The 24,979-nt window shown below is 43.8% G+C and overlaps 1 protein-coding gene across 3 annotated transcripts in view; it reads left to right on the top strand.

Moving 5' to 3' along the window:
- AGAP1 (ArfGAP with GTPase domain, ankyrin repeat and PH domain 1) overlaps positions 1-24,979 on the top strand; it is a 634,167-nt gene that overhangs the window by 211,123 nt on the left and 398,065 nt on the right. For all 3 annotated transcript variants that reach the window (XM_065412924.1, XM_065412923.1, XM_065412922.1), the window contains exon 2: positions 13,084-13,142. In XM_065412924.1, the coding sequence (XP_065268996.1) occupies positions 13,084-13,142 (59 nt within the window). The remainder of the gene's footprint in view (positions 1-13,083; positions 13,143-24,979) is intronic.

Here is a 24,979-nt window from a genome sequence, read left to right as displayed (position 1 = left end):
AATTTCCCATAATCCTCAGTAGGATAAATTGTTGTGCATTCTCTTCAAAGTATAATTAACACAATCCTTAATTTAGGAAAGTAGAACTGGATTATCGAGGCTATGGAAGTTGACTTAACTGGAAGAAACTTCAGGTTGTGGGGCATTACCCCGCTGCTAGTGACCAACAGGTCTGGTTCTACCCTAAGCTACAAGTAGACTGAAGTACACATTGTAATGGATCTGTGGACATTATTACTGGAAGAAAGGAAATTTTCAGGTAAACACGTACATTTTCCTAGTTTGTCAACAACACAGATGAAGTTAAACATTTCAGCACTAACTTCTACATTTAATATCTTCAATACAAACGTTAAATAGTTTAAGTCAAACACCTATATTTTGTAAGGGCATGGGGAAACAACTCAACATCTCATTTAATACTTTAAAAAAAGTTAATCATTTTTCAGTGTTTGCAGTCATACTACTGCAATTTTTATTTTAATAGTTGGACTGGAAAGTGAAGCTATAAATAATTGAGTTTATGTTCAAGGTTAATGAAAGTGTTAATTAACTAGCAAAAAATATATATTCCAGATTCATTTAATGCATTGTGAGTAATACAAGTAAGGAAATGTATTTTAAGACTATTTTAGGAATATAGTTTTACTTGACCTTCACCTTCTAAAAATCAAGGATTGGCAACATACACATTTTAATCAATGTATAACCTAAATGACAAGACACATAACTGTGATTATTTTTAAAATTCATTCCTTTCCTATGTTGTTAAACACTATATATTGCATTCGCTTGAATTCCAAAGTTAAAGGAATGCAAACATAAGCCTCACAGTTCACCTACTTCATTAATATGATTCTTTTTAATATGCAAATCTGTTCCAGTATATTTAAATCCACACTTACTAGTTTAGTTTTTATTGCACTAACTGTGTACTAACCCAGCTTTCCCTTAATATGCTATAAAGTGTGGAAAAATAGGGAAAAAATTGTATATGGATTTGGCTAATTTGTGACATAACACACCCACTAACTCAAGCTGTATTGCTTTCCTTGTATGAAAAGAATGTTAAAAATCTTGTCAGTCCTGTTTTACCTGCAAGTCTTTGATCTTTCTCACCTAAGTTCTCAAAAGCCCAAAATTAACTCAGAATCAATCATTCATTATTCCAAGGTTTTTGAGTTATAGTACTAATTGGTGAGCTGTATATTTCTTCCTCTAACTTCCACTTACATAGTGATTTATTCATCTTTTCTTGCATATGTCATTTCTGCTGAAATTATTGGAGGTACTGCATGCCATAAGGAGAGGTGAACATTTGGTGCTTCATGAAATATTGTTTTTAATTCTAGTTCATAATTGCCCTCTAAAATTACCACCTTAATTTATAGTAAGAAGGGAAATAGTCCATCAAAAACACAATTAGGTTAAAAAGACAAAATAATAAAAATGAACTTTTTGGGGGGGTAGGGAAAAATATTTATGCTTATTGAAAATAACTGACTTTTGCAAAGACTTAACTTAATTTTCTGGGCTGGAGTAGCATTACTGTTTTAGTCGGTTGTAGCTTTTTAAATAAAATGTCTAGCGTCTTTAAGATTGGGGAAGGAGAGTGGGGGAAAATAATTAGACATTGAATTTGTTGTTGTATGCCATATGTCACTTGCAGATCAGAGTTAAAATGCACCTCCCCCCCCACAATAAAAGAATCCCGCAATTTAAACCAAAATGTCAGTTATACAATAGGTTTGTATTTATTGTTAATAAAGTCCTGGGATATGTTAGGCATGGAGTCATTGCTTGTCAGCTAACTCCTTCTACTTAAAATAAAACTGTTTGTTCTAAACATTTCCAAATGAATACATTATTTACATAATCATTTAAACAGGAGCCACTGTTTATGCAACCATTTCGTAAAAGGCAGAAGAGTCTTCCAATAGCACAGTCCTCTGGATTTCACTTGGTTTTGTGTACAGTATTTTTACGGTGGCCTTTTAGTGAAGAGAAGGGGGTCAGAAAAGGGATTGCCACTCAGTGTTTAAGGGGAACAGGCATGTACAATATACCACTGGGCCCTGGTTGAATTCTCCTTTACTCATCTGGTATGCCTACTAATGATTTCTCACTTCATATTTTCTGTCACATTGTACAGGCTCTTGGGAATGACGATTCAGGGCTCCGGGCCGGGGTGGGACCTTTGGGCATAGGCATAGTTTGACTTCTGTTTTGGGGGGGTGGCAAGGGCTGGCGGGGCTCAGGCCAGCTCTGCACAGTGGGGTCCAGGGGAGCGTCACCTCCACCCCTTGACTCACTTTCAGCAGGCACCCACCTGTCTGGCTTGGGGGTGGGGGTGGGGGCTCAACCTCAAAATATAACTCAAGGGGGGGACTTAGCTCAAAATGTTTGAAAACCACTTCGGGTGCAGGCACGGTATAGCTAAACACACAGACCTAAGATGATCCATTCACTTTGGCAGCTAACTTCATTGCCTCTGTAATGCTGTTGCCTCAGCTGTCCCATGGAATAAGGAATCAAATAGATTCACAAGCTGAACTGTTGCATATTCTCACAAATTATTGTTATTCTAACTCTTGGTCAGCAGCAGTGTCCCCTCTAATTTTTCCCACACGTGTACAGAATGAATTTTGTTATGTGCACCAATATGGAGGTGATGGCCGGGCTGGATTGGAGCTGGGGGAGGGGCACCTCTTCCCCGGCCGCCGCGGGTCCAGGGCTGGTCTGGGGCCGGTGGGGAGAGGCGCTTCTCCCTGCCGCGGCAGGTCCGGCACTGGGGGAGAGGCTTCTCTCCCCGCCGCAGCCCTGAGCACCTGCAAGGTGCTTAATAGGCTGCTGTGCGGCCACGCAGCTTAGAGGGAACTCAGGTCAACAGCCTCCTCTCTTCTCTGTGCACAGGTCTCCCTTACTTTCTGTTTGATGTCTTCCATTGTTTCCCTCCCTCCATTCCATTCTGACTTCTCTCTCTGCTGTCTTGGTTTTATTTATCCCGCTGTTCTTGCCTCTCTTGTAGGTGCAAATGCGCTGCTCCTTTGTGCAATGATTCCCTAGTTGGAGCTGTGCCTTGCAGGAGGAGCAGAGGCAGAGTAAAACAAGAGTTGGTCAGTGTCCTTCTTTTTCTAATAACATAAGTGCAGGAGCAGCACAGGCACAGGCTTGCAGTCCTCCCTTACAAGATTCTCCAACCAGGGAATTTCTAACTGTGGGGCCTGTTGGGATTAATGAAGTCCCTACACTGTGTATAAAATCCTGGATGTCTGTGAAATCCATCTACAGTTTGGACAGAGAAAAGTAGTGTGAATAATGTTACCGCAGCAGATTACTGAGGACTAGTCTACACTAGCCGCGCTACAGCAGTACAGCTGCAGCACAGGTGGTGAAGAAGTTCTATGCTGACAAAAGAGAGCTCTCCTGTCAGCATAATAAATCCACCTCTGCGAGAGGAGAAAAAACATATGCTTACTGTGTAATAGCTTGTAAACGATTCACTTTAGTAGGTGCAGCTACTGTGTCCCCTTGTCCATATACTGTATTAGAACTGATAGCATGCATCTGTTAACTGTGTGGCTTTTTGAAAATGAAAACTTACATTGTTTAATACTAAAAATGAATTTTTATTGAAATTGTTTATATTAAAAAAATTTCAAAGGAATGCCAAGTCCTTACTAACTCCATGGAACTGATACTTAATTTAATCCAGTGTTTTCCAAACTTTTGAAAACTGAGTCCCCTTTCAGGAAAATGAAAGTTATGGTACCCTGAGCCTCCCCTCTCCCCTTACTGCACTTTCTTTTCAAGTCTATCATGAGGTACTGAAGTCCTAACACATCTTAATTTATACATCTTACATGCCACCTTTGGTAGTCCTGTGCACGTTTCCCATACCCTATCCCTGCCAGGAGCAGACACTTTGGGAAATGCTAGTGTAGGTTTTCATGGTTAGACTTTGTCTCATTTCTCACAATCTTTGAGCTGTGAAACAGTTAACGATGTTGGCATTTAAGGGTTCGTCACTGGGATGTGGGTTGGCACCCATTGCAGTGAATGCAGATGTTCACTCCTCAAATAGGGCCAGATCCGAAGCCTGTTCAGTCAGTGCCATTTATTTCAGTGAGCAGTGGTTCAAGCCCTGGAAATGGATGTGTGCAAGGGAACCAGACGCACATTGTTTGGGACAGCCCACAGATCTGAGCATTTTGGTCAGGTGAACATAAAGCGTAGAGAAAACCTTCAATGTTCATTTTGACAAAGCTCACCTACTCTGAGATGACGTCTCCAAAGCTACAGAGTGAGTAAGAAAGATAGAGTATTAAAGTATTAACAGCAGCATCTAGGTAAATCTTGGCCAGTGGGAGTAAGAACTCCAGGCTTTGGTCCTCAGGCAATATAGTAACTGACCCAGATGGACCTGATCCTTAGCCTGTGTGAGTGGTGGTGTAGAGAAAATTATTTGTGTTAGTATCTGTGACAGGTTGAGAAAATATGACCTATGAGGAAAGGTTAAATAACTTGGACATGTCAGTTTTGAGAAAAGAAGACCGAGAGGGGACCTGATAAGGACTTCAGATATGTTAAGGGCTGTTATAAAGAAGACGTGTCCGCTGAAGGTAGGGCAAGCAGTAATTGGCTTAATCTGGAACGAGGGAGATTTAGGTTAGATATTAGGAAATACTTTCTAAGGATAATAAAGTTTGGGAATAGGGCCTCCAAAAGAGGTTGTGGAATCCCTCTCATTTGAGGTTTTTAAGAACTGGTTAGACAAACACATTGAGGAATGGTCTAGGTATAGTTGGTCTTAAGGGGGCTGGACTTAAATGATCTCTCTAGGTCCCTTCCAGCTATGATTCTAGGAAAGCTGATGATGTTCTTCGAGTGCTTGCTCATGTCCATTCCAAGTAGGTGTGTGTGCGCACCGCGTGCGTGGTTGTCAGGTTTTTCCCCTAGCAGTACCCGTCGGGTCGGCTGTGAAGCTCCCTGGAGTTACACCTTCATGGTGCCATATATAGGGCCCTGCCGACCCCCCGCCTCTTCTGTTCCTTCTTACCTCCCATGACGGTCGTTGGAGCTGCTTCTCTCTCTTGCCATAGCAAGCGATCCCCTAGTGGACATTTCTCTTTGTATCCTGTAAATAGTTAGTTTACCCTCCTAGACCTGTCAGTGGACACGCTGATCACCATGCCCGTGGTCCTGAACTTGATCACTGTGGACCATGGCCACCTCTGGCATCCCAATCTCAAGTCTCTTCACCTCACGGTATGGAAACTCCATGGGTAAACCCCTTGGAGTTGGCATGCTCAGACCCTGTTAGAGAGGTCCTCCTCGGCAGCAGGAAACTGTCTACTACGGTCACTTATTTAGTTAAGTGGAAGAGAATTCTCCATTTGGTCATTACAAAAGGACACTCTGCCTTTACAGTCTTTGATTCCCTTTATCCTGGGCTATTTATTGTACCTGAAACAGCAAGGCCTGTCAGTGTTGTCAATAAAGGTGCACCTGGCTGCAATCTTGGCCTTCCATCCCGGATTTGCCAGTCGATCGGTTTTTGCTAACCCAATGGTCGGCCACTTCCTCAAATGACTAGATAGACTGTACCTCAAGTAAGACAACTGATCCCTGCATGGGATCTTAACTTGGTACTTTCAAGTCTGATGGGGGGGACCCTTCAAGCGCTTAGCTACATGCTCACTTCTTTACCTTTCCTGGAAAGTAGTGTTCCTGGTGGCTATAACTTCAGCCAGGAGGGTGTCTGAGATTAAGGCCCTGACTGCTGAATCTCCATATACTGCCTTCTATAAGGACTAGGTTCAGGTACGACCCCACCTGGCCTTTCTCTCAAAGGTGGTTTCGCAATTCCATGCAAACCAAGACATTTTCCTTAGTTTTCTTCCCTAAGTCACCCACCAACAACCGGGAGCGAATGCTCCACTCCCTGGACGTCAGGCATGCACTGGCTTTTTATATCAAAAGAACTAAGCCGTTTAGGAGATCAACACAACTGTTTGTTGCAATTGTGGAAAGGATGAAGGGGCTTCCAGTGTCGTCCCAAAAGATATCCTCATGGATCACGGCCTGCATCTGGGCGTGCTGTGACTTGGCAAAGATACCTGCCCCCACTCTGGCAGCGTACTCCACGAGGGCACAATGTGTTGCTCATGTCTGTTCCAAGACCTACCCCTCTGTTGGAGTAAGTGGGCAAGAAGGAACTGAAGAGGCGGGGGAGAGGGGTCAGCAGGGCAACTCCATGAAGGCGCAACTCCAGGGGGATACACAGTTGACCTGACTGATACTGATAGGGGAAAAAAACCTTCCGACGACTGTGCACGCGACGCACACACACCTACTTGAAATGGACATGAGCAACACATCTCGAACAGTTATGAAAAGGTAGATAGCTTTTTTTTCCCAGCCTCTCTGCAAATTCAGGCAAGTGTCTCTGCATTAGTTATAATTGTTTCATATTTTGGAGGGTTTCTTTGCAACCATAACAGCTAGACCTATTTTTTAATTAAAGCTGAGAATCTGGAGAACCGCTGAAACCTGTTTGTGCCACTCTGGAGTGGCTAATTCTTCCTGACCCCTCAAAAGGTGTATTCCCCCATTTAGGGAAATACTGGTTTATTTTAGCAACAGAGGGTCCTGTGGCACCTTTAAGACTAACAGAAGTATTGGGAGCATAAGCTTTCGTGGGTAAGAACCTCACTTCTTCAGATGCAAGTAATGGAAATCTCCAGAGGCAGGTATAAATCAGTATGGAGATAACGAGGTTAGTTCAATCAGGGAGGGTGAGGTGCTCTGCTAGCAGTTGAGGTGTGAACACCAAGGGAGGAGAAACTGCTTCTGTAGTTGGATAGCCATTCACAGTCTTTGTTTAATCCTGATCTGATGGTGTCAAATTTGCAAATGAACTGGAGCTCAGCAGTTTCTCTTTGGAGTCTGGTCCTGAAGTTTTTTTGCTGTAAGATGGCTACCTTTACATCTGCTATTGTGTGTCCAGGGAGGTTGAAGTGTTCTCCTACAGGTTTTTGTATATTGCCATTCCTGATATCTGACTTGTGTCCATTTATCCTCTTGCGTAGTGGCTGTCCAGTTTGGCCAATGTACATAGCAGAGGGGCATTGCTGGCACATGATGGCATATATAACATTGGTGGACGTGCAGGTGAATGAGCCGGTGATGTTGTAGCTGATCTGGTTAGGTCCTGTGATGGTGTTGCTGGTGTAGATATGTGGGCAGAGTTGGCATCGAGGTTTGTTGCATGGGTTGGTTCCTGAGTTAGAGTTGTTATGGTGCGGTGCGTGGTTGCTGGTGAGAATATGCTTAAGGTTGGTGGGTTGTCTGTGGGCGAGGACTGGCCTGCCTCCCAAGGTCTGTGAAAGTGAGGGATCATTGTCCAGGATGGGTTGTAGATCACTGATGATGCGTTGGAGAGGTTTAAGCTGAGGACTGTAGGTGATGGCAAGTGGAGTTCTGTTGGTTTCTTTTTGGGGCCTGTCTTGTAGCAGGAGGCTTCTGGGTACACGTCTGGCTCTGTTGATTTGTTTCTTTATTTCCTTGTGTGGGTATTGTAGTTTTGAGAATGCTTTGTGAAGATCTTGTAGGTGTTGGTCTCTGTCTGAGGGATGGAGCAGATGCGATTGTACCTCAGTGCTTGGCTGTAGACGATGGATCGTGTGGTGTGTCCGGGGTGGAAGCTGGAGGCATGAAGATAGGCGTAGCGGTCGGTGGGTTTTCGGTATAGGGTGGTGTTAACGTGGCCATCGCTTATTTGTACGGTGGTGTCTAGGAAGTGGACCTCCCGTGTAGATTGGTCCAGGCTGAGGTGGATGGTGGGGTGGAAGCTGTTGAAATCATGGTGGAATTCTTCCAGGGTCTCCTTCCCATGGGTCCAGATGATGAAGATGTCATCAATGTAGCGTAGGTAGAGAAGGGGCGTGAGTGGACGAGAGCTGAGGAAGCGTAGTTCCAGGTCAGCCATAAAAATGTTGGCATATTGTGGGGCCATGCGGGTGCCCATAGCGGTGCCACTGGTTTGGAGGTATATATTGTCACCAAATTTGAAATAATTGTGCGTGAGGATAAAGTCAGAGAGCTCAGCAATAAGTTGTGCTGTGTCATCATCAGGGATACTGTTCCTGACAGCTTGTATTCCATCTGTGTGTGGGATGTTTGTGTAGAGAGCCTCTACATCCATGGTGGCTAGGATGGTGTTTTCTGGGAGTTTTGTAAAGGAGGCAGATTCTCAAGGCTTTACGCTGGCCATTCAGGACTCTTCTAGCCAAAACATAAGTAGTAGCTTTTTACAGTTTTGCTTTTGAGATTATTAATACAGTAGATCAAACCTATAGCTATAATAATTGCAGAGTAGGTTAAATCAGTAGAATTATTAATTCTTGGAAACCTTACATTAATATAGAATGACATAAATAGCTTAGCATTTGGTTTTCTTAAATGGCATATTTTACAATTTGCTTGTCTGTCGTTTACAATAGCTTTTATCGGCTGTGAAAAGTAAAGCAATTTTGCGGGGGTCTGATTCAGTTGCAGGTGAGATTGCTACTTTTCATTTCCTAGTTTATTTGGTTTGATTTTGCTTTTTATTGTAATCTTGACCATTGTTCTAACGTCATTGCTCTTGTTTGGGCTTTCTATCTGCTGAGGTTCACATATACTTTTAAAGCTAACTTTCTAAGCATCTTGTGGAGAAAAGTGTTGACTTTTTGATAATTTTTTAAAATGGCATATCTTTAATTGAAAGGGGGAAGGAAAGAAGCACTTACCTAGACATTTTTGGTTGATATGAATTAAGAAAAGTCAGGGTTATGTGCAGGTTTTCATAATGTTAGTCACCATGAAGCAGTGAAAGTTCAAAACTAGTCTGTTAGAGTGTACACAGAAATGAAACTAACTTTAAAAGGTGTCCAAGGCTGGCCAAACTTGGAATTATGTCAGTGTTGAGGTGCAAATAAAGAATATATTAAATGTTGCAAAAACATGATTTTGAATATTTGCCCTGGAAATTCTAGAACTGTAGAGAGACTGGAGGCATCTGTGGAAATATGCAATTTTTTTTTGGTGACTGTTTGGTCTAACTGACCTCTGGTTTTGAAATTAGCAGTTTGAGAGAGGTTGGAGTCATAACATTTCTGCCCTCCGTCCACTGCAGCCAAATCCACAACAAGTGTAGTCACTAGGCTGTGACCCTGGCTAGCTGAACCAGTGAAATTAATCACAGGCTAGCTGGGTATGTTTGCCTACAGGCCTGTCACATGTTGCCATCCTGTTACTCTCCCTCTCCCCTTCCCATGCAAAATGTGAAACCACTCTCATTGGTACCTTTGACACGTCACTGGAGTCATCATCTTGGTGCTGTTTCCCTGTTCTTTACTTAGATGATCTGTTTAGACGAACTACATGGTCATAATAATACCTAGCTCTAACATAGCACTTGTTGTTAGTAGATCTGAGTACTTTACAAAAGAGGCCCAGATCATTATCTCCATTTTACAGATAGGAAAACTGAGGCACACAGAGGGGCTGTGGCTTCCCCAAGCTCACCAGCAGGCCAGTAGCAAAGCTGGGAATAGACTCCAGGTCTCCTAAGTCCCATTCCAGTGTACTATCCACTTGGCAACACTGCCTCCTAATAATTGTCAAAGTCTCTTCCAGTGACTATTGTAAATTAAAGAGCTAATTCTTAGTCTGTATCTGGTACAACTAAAGATTTCTATTCATTATTCACTGAGCTATAGCATTGTATCATTGCACAGAAGCCGTTTAAGTCAGTGTTGCTAATGGAGAACTATATTTTTTGTAACATTTAAGCTTCCGCAAATGTTCAGTTACTTTTCATCTTGGTTTACTTGGTTTTCCTTGTTGCATAACGAACATGTATGTTCTAGAAAAAAATGTCATTTACACGCAAATGTAAATTAGATGAGAAAATTACATTTGCAGCAATAGTGTCAAAACATGTACTGCTATGCATAACCTATCGCACTTTGCCCCCCGCTCCCCCAGAAACACAAAAGCGCCAAATCTTTATGCAGTGCTTTGAGGTCAGACCTTCATCTCTTTCCCAAGGAGGCTCGCATTCTGACTGAGTGGCAATGTGTTCAGTCTAGATCTCCAGCTTCCATGGGCAAAGACTGTAACTTCTGTGTATTGCGCGTGGTTGAGATCAGTGGCTGTGCTCAAATAATATTGCTAAAATTAATCATAGCAATTTCTCCTCTAACAATAAGGATAACAGAATATTCAACCTAAATTCTGCTATAGATATTGCTAAACGGTTTGAGGTTTGGTCCACTGTTGGACTTTCTGATCTTTGAACAGGGATCCTGTTTAGTATGTCCTCCATGACTGGGTGAGAGTTCTGATCCTATAGAACTCCTAAAAACGGCAGGTATAGCTGGCCTTAGAGACCTAAATAAGTAGAATTAATCCAGAAGATTTCAAAGCCTGCTGGGCTGCCATCTGAAGAACCCCCCCTCCCCCCACCTATCAGGAGAATTTGGGTGTCGTGACCTTCACAGAACTGGAACTGTACAATACTTGGATATGAATGTTTTGTGTACTTGCACATTTGGGAGCCATTTCTCAAATGCTGTGGCCAGTCCTACCAACACAACTATCTGAATTCAAAGGCAGAATTGAAATGTAAAATTCTTCTTCGAGTGCTCGCTCATGTCGATTCCAGTGAGGTGTGTGCACGCTGCATGCACAGTCGCTGGAAGGATTTTCCCCTAGCGGTACCCATTGGGTCGGTTCAGGTGGCGCCTCGGGGTGCAGTATATAGGGTACTGCCAACCCGCCGCATCTTCTGTTCCTTCTTATCGCCTGTGACAGTTAACCGGAACGCTCGTTCCTCTTGCTTCAGCAGGACATTTTTCTTCCAGTTTTTTTTACTCTAAGCCACTTGCAAACAGCCGGGAGAAAAAATTCCACTCTTTGGACGTTGGTTGGGATGTATTGCTCATGTCCATTCCAAGACCCCCTCTGTCGGAGCAATGCTGGTAAGAAGGACCTGGAGAGGTGGTGGGTCGGCAGGACCATATACACGGCACCACAGAGGCGCCATTTCAGGGTGTGCCTGAACCGATGGCTATCGCTAGGCGAAAAACCTGCCGGCTACTGTGCATGCGGCGCACACACCTAATTGGAATGGACATGAGCAACACATCTCGAAGAACAACAGTTGCGAAAGGTGGGTAACCGTTTTTTATGTGGACTGAGTATAAAAAGGAGAGAGAAAACGCTTCCAAATCAATGAGTGATACCCAATTGTGTATTAAATAACTACATTTTTCTTTGAGGGCTGGTGAGGGGGAAATGTGATAAGAGTAATGAAACATTAAGATAGTGAAGGCTCTGGGATTTCTCCCATCATTCATAAAAGTCACTGGAGAAGTTTGCATGTAATTCATGCTTAGCTTGTAGGGAACACAGATGGGGTTTGTAAAGCATTTCCATAAATTGTGTTTTTTACGAAGTTGTAATTTTTTATGGTGCAGTAATTTAGGGCACTACTACTTGGACTTCAGTGCCTGAGACTGATTTCTTCTCCAGTAAGTTAAATAAACTTTACTGAGAGAAGAGAGATACTGAACACTTGCTTAAATGTAAATGTTTCTCCACAACAGAACTAGAGGTTTATTTCTGTCACTTATAGGCAAGACTAGAAACTCTGGGTGTGAGAAGTTGACTTAGTGTATACTGAGTTTAGGGTGTCGTGTTTGACATTTTCAAGTTGGCTGTGAAGAAAAACCTATATCTCTCTAGTTTTTAGTCAAGCAGTGTTGTCAACGAAGAGGACAGTTTCTCTGAAAAAGTTTGTGTGAATTGCTCTGTAGAACCAGAACTTGCTGATGCCATACGTTTGTGAGAGATTAATTTCTTTTATTTTATTTAAGCCCTAAACTTTACATAGAAAGCACTTGTGATACTTGTCACAGTTACTAAAGTGCCCCTCTGACCCCTCTTGGGGTCTCTGAGCCAACCCCCCTACCCCCAAGCCTTGGGCCTCTCGCTTCAGCTCTCAGGGTGGAATCACATGATCCCCTGCTCTCAGGTCTGGCCCTGTGTATAAAACATTATATACCTCAGCAGCTCTGATTTATGTCCAGACCCTGTAATATTGTTCCCTCTAGATGTGCAAGTGCTAACCAGTTACTAGTCAGCCTCCTTAAAGCAATGTTTTTGTTTAAGATCTGTTTGTCTTAAATGCTTTTGTACTAATATACTGAGTATATGCGTGTCTAGTTTACGAAGGCCTTGGCTACACTGGCAATTCACAGCGCTGCACTTGCTGCGCTCAGGGGTGTGAAAAAACACCTCCCCTGAGCGCAGCGAGTGCAGCGCTGTAAAGCGCCAGTGTAATCAGCGCCTGCAGCGCTGCACGCTCCCTCGCAGCGCTGCAAGCTATTCCCCTCGGAGAGGTGGAGCTCTCGCAGCGCTGGCGGCGCGACTACACTCGCGCTTCACAGCGCTGCCGCGGCAGCGCTGTGAATCCGCGAGTGTAGCCAAGGCCTAGGTGTCTATTCACCTTCTTCTTGGGATCCCTAGTTGGTTTAACTTGCTATAGACTCCTCCTCAAAGCCTCTTTCTCTTCCCTTTACGCATTCTCTTCCTGCTTTGGGGAGTGTCTTTCAGTCTTGCCCAGTTGTTTTATCACTCCCCTTCATGAGAATCGTGTCACCTTTTAACTGTTTATATCCCTTTGACCTGGTAACTCCCAGCTTTGGCGAAACAAGGGAGAGGAGAAGAGTTTTTCCATAACCTGCAAGGATTGAATTAAAATTCTAACTGCAATATAAATCTGCGTTGGGATCACATGATAAAATTAGCTGTGGCTGTGCCTTCTGCATTGTCAATACATAAATATTGTAATATCTGAACCTCAATGATGGAAGCATACATAAATTACTGAGGTTTGAATGAGGCTTCTGGTTTTTCCATTATTTGAAGGCCTAGATGCTTTTTTGGCTGCTTCAGCAGGAATAAAAAATACAGCTTTACTAAACTAATAGTGTACCTTTCTAAATATATATATGTTTTGTTTTGTTTTTACAGATGCTTTTGTAAATAGCCAGGAGTGGACACTAAGTCGATCTGTACCAGAACTGAAAGTGGTAAGTAATATTTTTTATTTACATTTGTTTTCTTTACTTTTGCATTCCATTCTTACTGCATTACACAGAAGTGGAACATTCGTAAGGTTATATTTTAAAGTCTGCCAGGTTTTTCCTTTATAAAAATATTTAGATAATATTAAACCTTGAATATAAATATTAATGGGACATAACTTAAAGACCCCTCTGTCTAAACTTTTAACATCTTAGAATGTTACTGAGATTGAAGACGATGCTTTTTCCTGTTGTTTTTTTTCAACTTGGTTACTTAGTGCAATTAACAGTGTTTTGTGTGTAGTAGTCATTTCCCCAGTGTAACTTGCTCTGTTTTTTGGGAGTAGAGAGGCCTTGCAGTAAAGGGGTGGGTGGGGTGGTAGAGAAAAAACGTTTGAAAATAAAAAATATTCTAAAATGCAAAAACGGGCAGGCGGACTAGGAGGCACATGTAGTACCAGATCAAGTTTTAGAGCACTGCTTGAAACTGATCACTTTTTAAGTGGAATGTGTCTATTAGATTCCTCCAGGGTCTCTGCATAGGACCAATTTTTTTCACTCCCAAGTTTTAAAAAAGAATTTCAAAATGAATTGTCTAGCTGAAATGTTTTTTTCTGTTGCTTTTTGTCAGGACTCCATTTGATTTCCTAAAAGACTGGAGATTAGTGAGAGGCAAGATACCAGATTGTCTTAGTGTTAGTTCCAGAAGAATGTGAATTAAAGCAGCTTTTTAGAAACTGTTTATTTTTGGCATTACTTTAGCTGAGCTTGAAGAGAGTGTAGGTGGGAGATGCCATTGATGAAAGGAATATCTGGAGATAAAAATGCATGGCGCAGATGAGGGAATTTCACAGAGCTGCTGTTTTGAAACCGAAGAACAACACTAGAGGCAGGAACTGGGGTGCCCCAAATGATGATGGGGTTGATAGAATAGCTGAGAAGCTCCCCTTCACTGTAATGAGGCAGCTTTTGGGTTGAAGATGGAGAAAACTTCCTTCCAGCATTCAGATGGGGACAGGAAGATTTCAAAGTTATCAGGCACCCAGGAGATACTGATGCAAAGCATGAACTGTGTATCCTGCTGGGGACAACCTCCTAATAATCCCAGCACTAAGACATGGAACTAGACTTATTGCCTCTGAATGTCTGCAACTTGGTGGTGGGAATTTTTGTGTGTGCGCACATTTGACTTTTATAGTGATTTCTGGTCAGTGGGTTTAGTTCTCTGGCGGTTAAGTGTGGTAATTTTTCAAGTCCAGAGCATAAAGCAAGTTACAGTGAAAAAGATCTTGTTGTGGCCCAGAAGAATTGAATCCCCAGTAACTCTCCTGTGAACTCTCAGCTGTGTGTCTGTTTATTCTAGGATATTTAAGTACAGCGGGACTAGAAACACAAGAGCAGCCTCCTCTGAGTTTCCTTTGCCTGTAGGGTTCTTATGACAAACTCTATTACTTTTTACCTAATTGAATTGGTCATAGACTTATTGTCTCTGCATTAAACTGTTACACTGTACATAGTATGTCAATTGAGCCTACAGTAGCAAACATTTAGTTAACAGTAGGCATTGGCTATTCCCCAACAATTCAACACCTTGGGGACTAACCTGTTCAAAAAGCTGGGCATGCTGCATATGCTTGCTGCTTTCAGGCATTGTTGGAGGAGTCGAGGTAAGTAAGGGGCCTTTGTTTAGTCACAGAGGCTTTGGCTTCATTGCCCCGAAATAAAGTGCATTGTTACTGTGGGATAACTAATACACATTAGGATGTTACAGAAATATAGCTAGTGGAGACAGGGCACGTTGTAGTTTTACCTGTAAGGTAAAAAGTCATGGTCAATGCTCTACCCTCGTTTGTGGCTGACCTCACCTATTTACTTCACAATAAAAACTCCACTGCCTTGTCTCGACTAGGTTTTTGCAGCGGTATAGCTGATGTGTGTTAGTTATCCCTCAGTGAAAACAAAGACGAAAACAGGATCTCATGCTGTTTGTGCAGGATTCCACCTCTTGTCTCCTTATCTTTTTTCTATCTTCTCCCCATCCCATTTTTTGTTAGCGTGGGGGCTGTGTGTGCATATGAGGTGGATAGTCTGAATTTCTCTCTTGCCTTCACTGTTTTGGGGATATGAAGATGTTCCCTTGCCACCTCTTGTGCAACCAGATCAGAGCCTGTCTCTCTCCTGCTGCCTTTTAAAATAGAATCTGCAAGACAAAACTGATATGATTCTGTAAGCTTGTGCAAGGATTTATTCCTGGTCTACATTACACAGTTAATTTGATGCAAGGCAGCTTACATTGACATAGCTATGTATGCGTATACACTTACATTTCGCTCCCGCCCACGTAACTGCCCTGTTATGCCAACTTAATAAAATCACCTCCCCCAGTGGCGTAGAGTCACGGCCGATGTAGTTAGACTGTTGCAGTGTCAGTGTAGACATTGTGTTACTTACCTCCTGGAGGCCAATAACAGTTGAAGTATCCCACAATGCCCCACCCTGACCACTCTGGTCACCAGTGTGAACTCTGCTGCCAAGCAGCCAGCTGGCCAGAGAACTGCCTTTCTCCTTTAAAGCCCTGTGAATTTTTGAAATTCCATTTCCTGGTTGCCTGGCTTGGAGAGTAGACCTAGCAACTGCCTAGCTGACCACGCTGACTACATGCTGCAGATGCTCCCCCGCCTGGAGAAAACAGGAGATGGTGGATTTCCTGGGTCTGTGGGGAGAAGAGGTTTTGCACAGCTCAGATGCAGCCGTAGAAACATCGACATCTACGAGCAGATCACTTGGGGCATGGAGGAGAACGGCTACAAGAGGGACGAAAAGCAGAGCTATGTGAAAGCCAAGGATCTGCAACAGGTGTACCAGAAGGCAAGGGAAACTAACAATTGCTCTGGTGCATAGCCACAAACTTGCTTTTACAAAGAGCTGCATGCCATCCTTAGATGAGACTCCAGCATCACTCCCAAGAGCCCTATGGATACTTCGGAGGAGCCAGAGTCAGAGGCCTCTGCTGTGAACAGCGAAGAGGAGGTGTTGGATGAGGAAGTGGAGGAGGAGTAGAATGTGGGGGACAGGTGATTGGGGGAGGCAGCTGCTCAGCAAACCAGGACATGTTTTTGACTCCAGCGCAGTCCGGCCAGTCCCTACAGTCCAGCACAGTCGATCCTGATGCAGGGGAAAGAACCTCTGGTAAGTATGCTGTTTTCTTTGAAATTACAGGGATGGAACCCACAAAATAGCAGTATACATCTATTGATTTACTCTTATTCTAGAAGAGGTAGTGAAACAAATAGTAGAGGAAGAGTAATTGTCTGCTTCTCATCCCCCTCGACAGTTAGGCAGAGGGGGCCCCGCAGAACACACTATTTATGTGCACCAGGATGTGCCATGAATCTTCATAGATATCTCGATGAAACTTTCCTGGAGTTTGTCTGCAATCCTCTGCTGTAGGTTTCTGGGGAGGGCTGCCTTATTTCTTCTCCTGTGGTAGGACGCTTTCCCAAGCCCCATAGCGATTACTTGAGTGGGAACCATTGCAGCATACAGGCTAGCAGCATAGGATCCCTCTCACCCATTACCCTCAGGGGTGAGAGGTCAGCTATAGTCACCACTGCCTGTGGAAAGCGGTGCCAATATTCAGTTCATTTGCCCTATACACGCATACTCATGCCTGTGAGCCATCTCCCCTCATTTCCCCAATTTGCCCCCCACCCCAGGGCTGTGCTCACCATGGCTCATGCTGTATAAATCCCAATGAGAAGTGAGACTGTAGTGCTAACAACTTGTGTGGATCAAAGGGAGTGAGTTCAGCCTCCAGGATTTTGGTTTATCTCATGAATACACTGACAATGGTATTTCTGTATATTGTATCTTCAGCAGCTGCAAATGTGGCCATGAGGGTTTCTCCATCCACACCAGCAGAACGGACAAGCCAGATAAAGAGAAGAAGGAAAAGGACTTGGGGTGACATGTTCCAAGAGATCCTGCAACCCTCCACTGCCTCCGATAAAAGCACAGGGCTTGGAGGATCACCATTGCAGACAGCATGGAGAGGGATAGGGTGGAGAAGAGAGCTGCAGGAAAAGGAGAGGGACGTGCTGCTGGAGATGCTTGCACTTCTCAGGCAGCAAACAGCCATGCTGCAGACTCTGGTGGATCTGCAGGTTCAACAATCCTATGCTCGCTTCTCTCTGCAGCCCATAGAGAACTGCATACCGGGAACTCTCTGTGCCCCCTGCCCCTCAACATTCTGTGTGGCGTTGGGCTGCTGCACTGTCCTTCCCATTCCACCCCTGGGAACATTAAAGACATTCACAGTTGCACTATGCTGACCTGGGAAAGACATGTTTGGTGTATGTGAATTTGAAATGGAAATGACTGTTCTTTCCCCATCATAAGTTCTTTTTCCTTAATTTATTAAGTTTAAGTTAAAAATGTTTTTTCTGTTTGCATCATTGTGGAATAAAGGTATTTTGGGAAACATAATTCACGTGTATTAGTTCTCAACATATGCTAGGTGGTGCTGACATCATTCACAGACAGTATTAATAGGTGCATTGGCAATGTTATATTATTTCACACACAGAATTCACTAAATGGTTCATACAGGGCTGCAAAAGAGCAAAGACAGGTAGAGCAAATTACAGCAACACTCTCTACTCTGGCTCACTATTAAAATGGTCTTTCAAAGCCTCCCTAAGCCGTATAGCTCCATGTTGAGCTCTTTTTATAGCCCTGGTATCTGGGTGCTCAAAATCAGCAGACAGCTGCTCCATCTCCACTTTGCTTCACAGATACTATACAGCAAGCAGCTATAACCATTGGAATATTTTTTTCCCTGAGGTCCAATCTCTTGAGTAGACAGCGCCAGCAACCCTTCAAACGCCCAAAGGCACGTTCAACTGTCATTCTGCACCTGCTCAGCCTATAGTTAAAGCACTCCTTGGTGCTGTCAGGGTGCTGGTGTATGGCTTCATGAGCCATGGGAGCAAGGGGTAGGCTGGGTCTCCCAGGATCACTGTTGGCATTTCAACATTGCTAGTGGTAAGCTACTGGTTGTGAAAGCAAGTCCCTGCTTGCACCTCTCTGAACTGTCCTGTGTTCCTAAAGATGCATGTATTGTGCACCTTTCCTGGCCAGCCCACACTGAGGTTGGTGAAGTGTCCCCAGTGATCCACCAGTTCTTGTATTACCATGGGAAAGTAGCACTTTCTGTTGGTGTACTCTATGGCAAGGTGGTCTGGTGCCAAAATGGGGATATGCGTGCCATCTATCACCCCACCGCAGTTTGGGAAGCCCATTGCTGCAAAACCACCCACTATGTCCTGCTCATTGGCCAGATTCACAGTTCATCCTAGCAGGAGCAATTAGAGGCCCTGCACACTTGCATCATAACAGACCCCATTTTGGATTTCCTAACTCCAAATCAATTAATGACTGATCGGTAGCAATCTGGCATTGCAAGTTTCCACAGTACGATCACCACTCGCTTTTCCACTGTCAGTGCGGATCTCATTTTGGTGTTGCTATGCTGGAGGGAGCTCTGCACACAGATCCAGAAATGTGGCCTTGAGCATCTGAAAGTTCTGCAGCCAGTGCTTGTCATCCCAAGCCTGCATGACCATGCTTGTTACTTGGGCCCAGAACTGACACTCCACTGTCTGAAGCTGTTCCATGAATGCCACCAGCAACCTTGAATTGTTTCTTTCTATGTCCCACATCATCATATTTCCCCGCAGCTCCTCTTGCGGCTCTGCAGATATTGTCCTGGGCTCACGCTTATCACAATAGTGCAGAGCTGTGCAGGATCCATGCCTCTGTCACAGATGGCGGACAGGGAGATGGGACGCGCAGGTTTGTGTGGGTGATTTTGAAAGGAGGCGTGAAACATTATGGGATACAGATAAGATTATGGGATAGAAAACACTGCATTATGGGAAGTTGAACCCGTGCTCCCCGGGATCCCTGTATGACTTGTTTCTGACCCATGAGGCATTGCAAAACCTTCCCCAAACACCCTACACTACATGGTGGCAAGTTGCACAGTGGGATGGCTACCCATGGTACACTGTTCTCTGCGTCGATACAAGCGCTCCTAGTGGGATGCGCACCACCGACACAAAGAGCATAGTGTCGACACACACACTATGTAATAGTTGTGCTGGCTGAATTCCCATGTAACTTAAGTTGACGTAATTCTGCTGCTGAGATGAGGTGAGAAAAGAAAAGACTAGACCCAGCTGAAAATGCATAGCGCAGGTTTCCAGCAGGAGCAGTGGTGAAAACTAAAAAGATTATGCTAAGATTCACTCATTTTTGCTCAGCTTTTCCAATCAGGAGAGCACAAAATGAAACAAACTAATATAATTTTGTACAACTTGAGGACAGCTGGCACCTCACTCACTAAGTAAACTTTCCTGTACTGAGTGGGAGGTTTTTTTTTTTCTTTCTCCCAAAACCTTGGTTAAAGTGGAGATTATCCCAGGACGCAAGAAATGGCAACGGTAGATTTGCACCTGCCAAATCCACCTATCCGTCAGAGCAGCATCACAGCTGACAGTGTGTTAATGACAAGTCAGCCAAGTTGATTCTGTTTTTATTTCAGATGTGTACATGCTACACGGAGAGTGAAACACATGGCGATACCTAGAACAAAATGATATTGAATTAAGTGCTATTGTGACCACAACAGATTGACTTTCAGTAACACTTAAAAAATAGCTTATTGAATTTTGAAATAAACTACATAAAGGGAAATTGGTTGTGACAACAAGGAGTCTGGTGGCACCTTAAAGACTAACAGATTGTGAACTCTGTTAGTACTAGCAGTGTTCTGTTGTGCAATTGTACTGGTTTGACAGATAAGTCATTTGCTTAAACCATGGTTAGTGACACACATGATACATCTCCTCTTTACTTTCCTTGTCTCCTTGCTGTCTGTCTGCTTTACATACCACACTTTTGGGAATGCTTACATTGCCAAGTGATCACATCTTGGCTGAATATGAGAGCCCATTTCACCATGATTCCTGTCCTCCTCTTTCCATAATACTGGGGACAGGGTCTTGCAAGTAGTGGAGACAGAAACTTTTGACGTGCAGCTGCTGCAGAGAATGAAACTCAGGTTGTCAGGCAGTACAAGTCTTATGATGACCTTCTGATGGTTTCATTTTTGTGCAACCCCTGTTAAAAGCAAAACTCCATTTTACCATTTAATAAAAACAGAAATTTGATTATACTACTGAAACATAATTGAAATGAGCTGCACCAGCTGTGTCTGTGGCATTTGTGCTCACGCAGGAAGGATGGCCAAGTAGTTCCACCTCAAGTCTACATTCATTCTTATCTATAAATCTGCCGTCATGAAGGAACTTGTGTAGTGAGTCATCACCCTATAACAGGTCATGTTCCCAGACTATTGATCAACTCCGTAATATGCCTGAGGAAGTGAAGGGCCATGTTAACTGCTAAACCTGTCTCTCTTGTGCCACAGCACTATTATTATGTTCACTGCCACTTAGATTAATTTTGGGTTGTGCGTTTCTGCTTGTGGCTCTTTTGTTTAGGGATGTTATGGAAATATGAAAAGCATATAGCATTTGCTCCTGTCACAAACTAGCATATTAACAGCCTCGGTTAAATGGAGCAGTTAGGATGCAGACAGGAGAAGATGTTTACTGTAGTAAATATATGCTTTGGGGCTTGATACTTTAGATTGCTGAGAACTTCATTCAAGGTACTCAGTGCCTACAACTCCCACAAGTTATTCGGGGTTTGCTCATGTAGCTTCATTGCGCTCTTTGTATATAGAGTTCTATCTTGTCCTCTCCTGATTTCATTATTTCTCTTTGCATGCTACCCAAAAATACTGGGAGTTGCAAGTTAAACATCAGGAGGGTGTGTTAATGTACAGTGGAGCAGAATAGTACATCATGTGGTATTTTCCCATTTCAGTGGTGTTTTCTCTGCAGTGCCAATCAGTGAAGTTAGTGTTACACAATCTACTATAGTTGTTGTGTTATGTACTGATGAAGAAAATGAAGCACAGGGAAGTTAAGTGACTTGTCAGAGGTCACATTAGCAGTGTTTTTGAAATAGAATGCAAATCTTTTGATTCCTAGTCTGAGGTTTTAATCACAAAAGTATTAAGCATCCTTCAACTTGCTAGTATACAAGAATGACTGACTTCTAGGGCAACGTTTCTCAAATGTGGCCACCAGGGGCTCTTCTTGCGGCCCCAGGCTCCTGGGCAGTGATTGGCGGGGGGGACGACAAAGCAGTGGCCCCTCTCCTGGGGCTGCCAGCAGGGGTTGGCCTCTGTACCTCTCTGGAGCCACAAATGCCAGAGGAGTAGGCAGCCGATGTGACTTCCCCACATTCCCAGGGGCAGTGGGGCTTGGGCTTCTGGCTTCCGCCCTGCGGTGGTAGGGAGCAGGCTCTGGCTGTGGGGCTCCATCCCCTGGCTGCAGGGCTTCAAACGCCGGCTGCAGGCTCACCAACCTCCCCATTGTCCCTGGATCCCAATACTTCCCTCTGCCCTCCATCGCCCCGACTCCCACTGCCTCCCTACCCACCTCTCTCTCTAGGGCTTAATTTGTCGCCCGTCTTGTGCCGAACCTGAGTAAGTGCTATGAAAACCAATATTTGTATGTTTGTTAATATTGCTTTTCACTGCCTCCCAGCTAGATTGTAACATATTAACGAACATACAAATATCAGTTTTCACAGCAGTAGACTTACTAGCTATCAAGTCTAAAAAAAGGAATAAAAAAGCAAAAGAAACAACAAAAAGACAAGACCATGCAAAGCACCTTATTTTGTTTCTATTCTGACCAGTAAAGAATAGACAATTGTTCATTATTTTTATTATCGAGTCAGCAAAAAACCGTACTTAAATAAATTACAATGATTTGGACATGTAGATGTGCATATTTGTTTTTCCTAAAGTTAAGTATTTTAGGGGAAATTGTCAGAGTGGCCACCAGCAAGAGTTGGTGGCCGCACTCTAAGACGACCAAAAATTTCTTGTGAGAACCCCTGTTCTAGGGGAGCAATGTCTATTTGCTGCCAAGAAAGCTGATTACTTAACCCATGTGGTCATGACTGGGGTGGGGAGGAGGAGAAGGAGGTGGTTGGTACTCTCCCAAATTCTGTTTGTAAACCAAGCTCCATTTGTTTGAGCTGGCCAAATGAGAAGCTACTGTCTGAAGAGCATGCGTATGTAGTTTGCTGGGCACTGCTGAATGGTGCTTCCGTCACTGAGGTTCAGATATACCCCTGGGTAGGGCTGGATTAAGGCACAGGCACAGTGGGCCTGTGCTTTGGTCCTGGCTCCCAAAGTCAGGTAATGTCAGAATCTCAACGTTTATTTCTAGAAGCTCAGTTTCTACTTCTCACAGTTGCAAATTAAAGCTTGAAAATATCCACTGGGTGCAGTCAATGCAATGATCCTATAGAGCAGTGGTTCCCAAACGGGGGTTCGTGAAATGTTACAGGGGGTTCTCGGGAACAAATGCCCTAATGGCGGACAGAGCTGTCCCTAGGGACTGCGGGCAGCATAGGGCCAGCAGCCTGGAGCCCCTAGACTTCCAAGAGCTAAGCAGATTTTCAGAACTACACCTATTTCTGGTAATTTAACACACACGTGATTATTCATCTGTTTTCTTTGCAACTGATATTACTCTCCTGAGAAGCTGTTAAAATAGTGCTGAGATTTCCACTCTGGTCCAGTCGATTTTAGTATCCTTGAATGGAAGAACAATCATTTTCTTAGGTCACTGTAGCTGTTTGTCAGTCATCTTACTGGGATGGAAAAAGAGTCTTACAAGTAATATTGTTCTTTCACCAGAACAATAACTTCCTATGCAGTATACTCTACAGTACTGCCTCTCCTCTTTGAATCATCACTGTTAGGCCCAGTCAATTGCTATCCTGTTACAAATATTAAGATCTTAGCCAGAGAGGTTTATGTTGATGGGCTTGCCTGTTGTGACAGCCTTTGATTACCCATAAGGTTTTCATTTATGTCCAATCTGAGCATACTCTTTGCTGAGAAAGATACCCCTCATGGTCAAGGCCTCAGAAGCTCCTGCCTGGTGCAGCTTCACAGCAGACAGCAGCTAGACTGTAGCCAGTCACAAACAGGATCTTTCTATGATCTTGGTTGTTGGAAAGCTCTAGGCTGCGATATGTTAAGGAATAAATAAATACCCAACCTTTTTCTTTGTCAGGAGTTTATTTCATTTCTGTGCTATAGAATGCCTGCAGTACCTATCTGCTAAACCGGATGACATCCATGTAATATGTTGAATATACTTTTATCAGACAGAACAGTATATTGTACTCTTCTGTTACCCAGAAAACACGCTTAGTTTTTCCACAGTTCTTTAAAATTTAGGATATACCCTTATCATAGTTTAGCCCATCTGGAACACTGCAAACAAAAAAAAAGCACTCCAAACTCATTTGCATGCCACTCCTAAACATGCTAGGCACCGTAAAATTTGCTTGTCTGAATCCTTTGTGTGGATTCAGGATTCATATGTGTGGAGGAGGGAATGTTTTGTGTTGTCTGTGCATGCTAGTTCTCAGCATCAGTATCAACCTGATATGGTTAAAAAATTTTAGAAGTAAAAACGGGTCAGTCAGGAAGACAATTACATAGTGAAAACAGGCTGGTGTATTTGTGGTTCCTGTGGTCCCCCACAATTGCTAATCTTGATTAACAGATTAATTCCTTGGTATAGGGCATCAGATTTTCCCAGCATTTAGTCTATTGCCAGCAATCTTCAGGGATTAATAACAGTTAGGGGCCCTGACTTGTGTGAAAAATGATTATTTTCTTATAATAGATACATTCATGAACATGGAGGACACAACTAGATATAACCTTACACTTCACAGATGGAGGCAGCTGAGTTGAAAAGATTTTTAAGAATCTGATCTCCCCTTGAAATTGAGCGGAGGGTGTAACTAAGTGCCAAAGGATGTCGTCTAAATCATTGAAGCTAGAACAAAGAATAAACAAATGAAATGTTACAGAAGTAGACTTGATAGAGAGAACCATCTTAACTATTTTTAGAGGCTTCCTGGGGTTAGTGAATGTTGTTGCCATGGGAAGAATGAGCCCAAGTCAATACTTAGAAACATAAAACTGATCTTACACACTACCCTTAGCTAATTGGATAAAATGATTTGTGTTAATTACTCCTGGGGGGAATTGTGTGCTACTGCGTGTGGGCAGAATTCATGTCCCCCACAGATTTCTTTGCTTCCCCTAAAAAAAAAGACTCTGACAGGGAAGCAAAGGGAAGCTGCAAGAGCAGTCATGCACCACTCCCTAGCTGCGCAAGTACATCATTGCAGGCACCCGGAGCAGCCAGCGGAGAGGTAGATCACTGCAGGGCTGGGGACACGTGAGCCGGGATCAACTGTTGTCCCGACTGGGCTGGAGGCAGGAGAGGATGGGACTTACTCTCTCCCTGCAAGGCGTGGCTGGGGCTGTGTCAGACCCACCCCCAGAAACCTCCCCCAGCTGCAGGAAGCTCAGCATCCTCTCCTGCTTCCTTCCCCCATTGGTCATCAGCTCTGGGGGGGAGGGGCCACTGTACGGGGAGCTGTTCCCGCATCCGCCCAACCGCTGTGCATTTGGACCTCCCATATCCAGACACCCCCACCAAGCCTCACCCCATACTCCCAGAACCCCCCTATCCCTCCATACCTGAACCCCACCCCACTGAACCTCAACCCCTGCATCTGGAGCCCCCCTGCACCCAGAGCCCCTGCCTCCAGACCCCCACCCCTGGACCCAGACCACCCCCCACTAAGATCCCTGCACTCAAATC

The sequence above is a fragment of the Emys orbicularis genome, chromosome 11 (genome assembly GCF_028017835.1).
Source record: "Emys orbicularis isolate rEmyOrb1 chromosome 11, rEmyOrb1.hap1, whole genome shotgun sequence".
Taxonomy (NCBI): domain Eukaryota; kingdom Metazoa; phylum Chordata; order Testudines; family Emydidae; genus Emys; species Emys orbicularis.
This window is presented reverse-complemented; position numbering and strand designations above follow the sequence as displayed.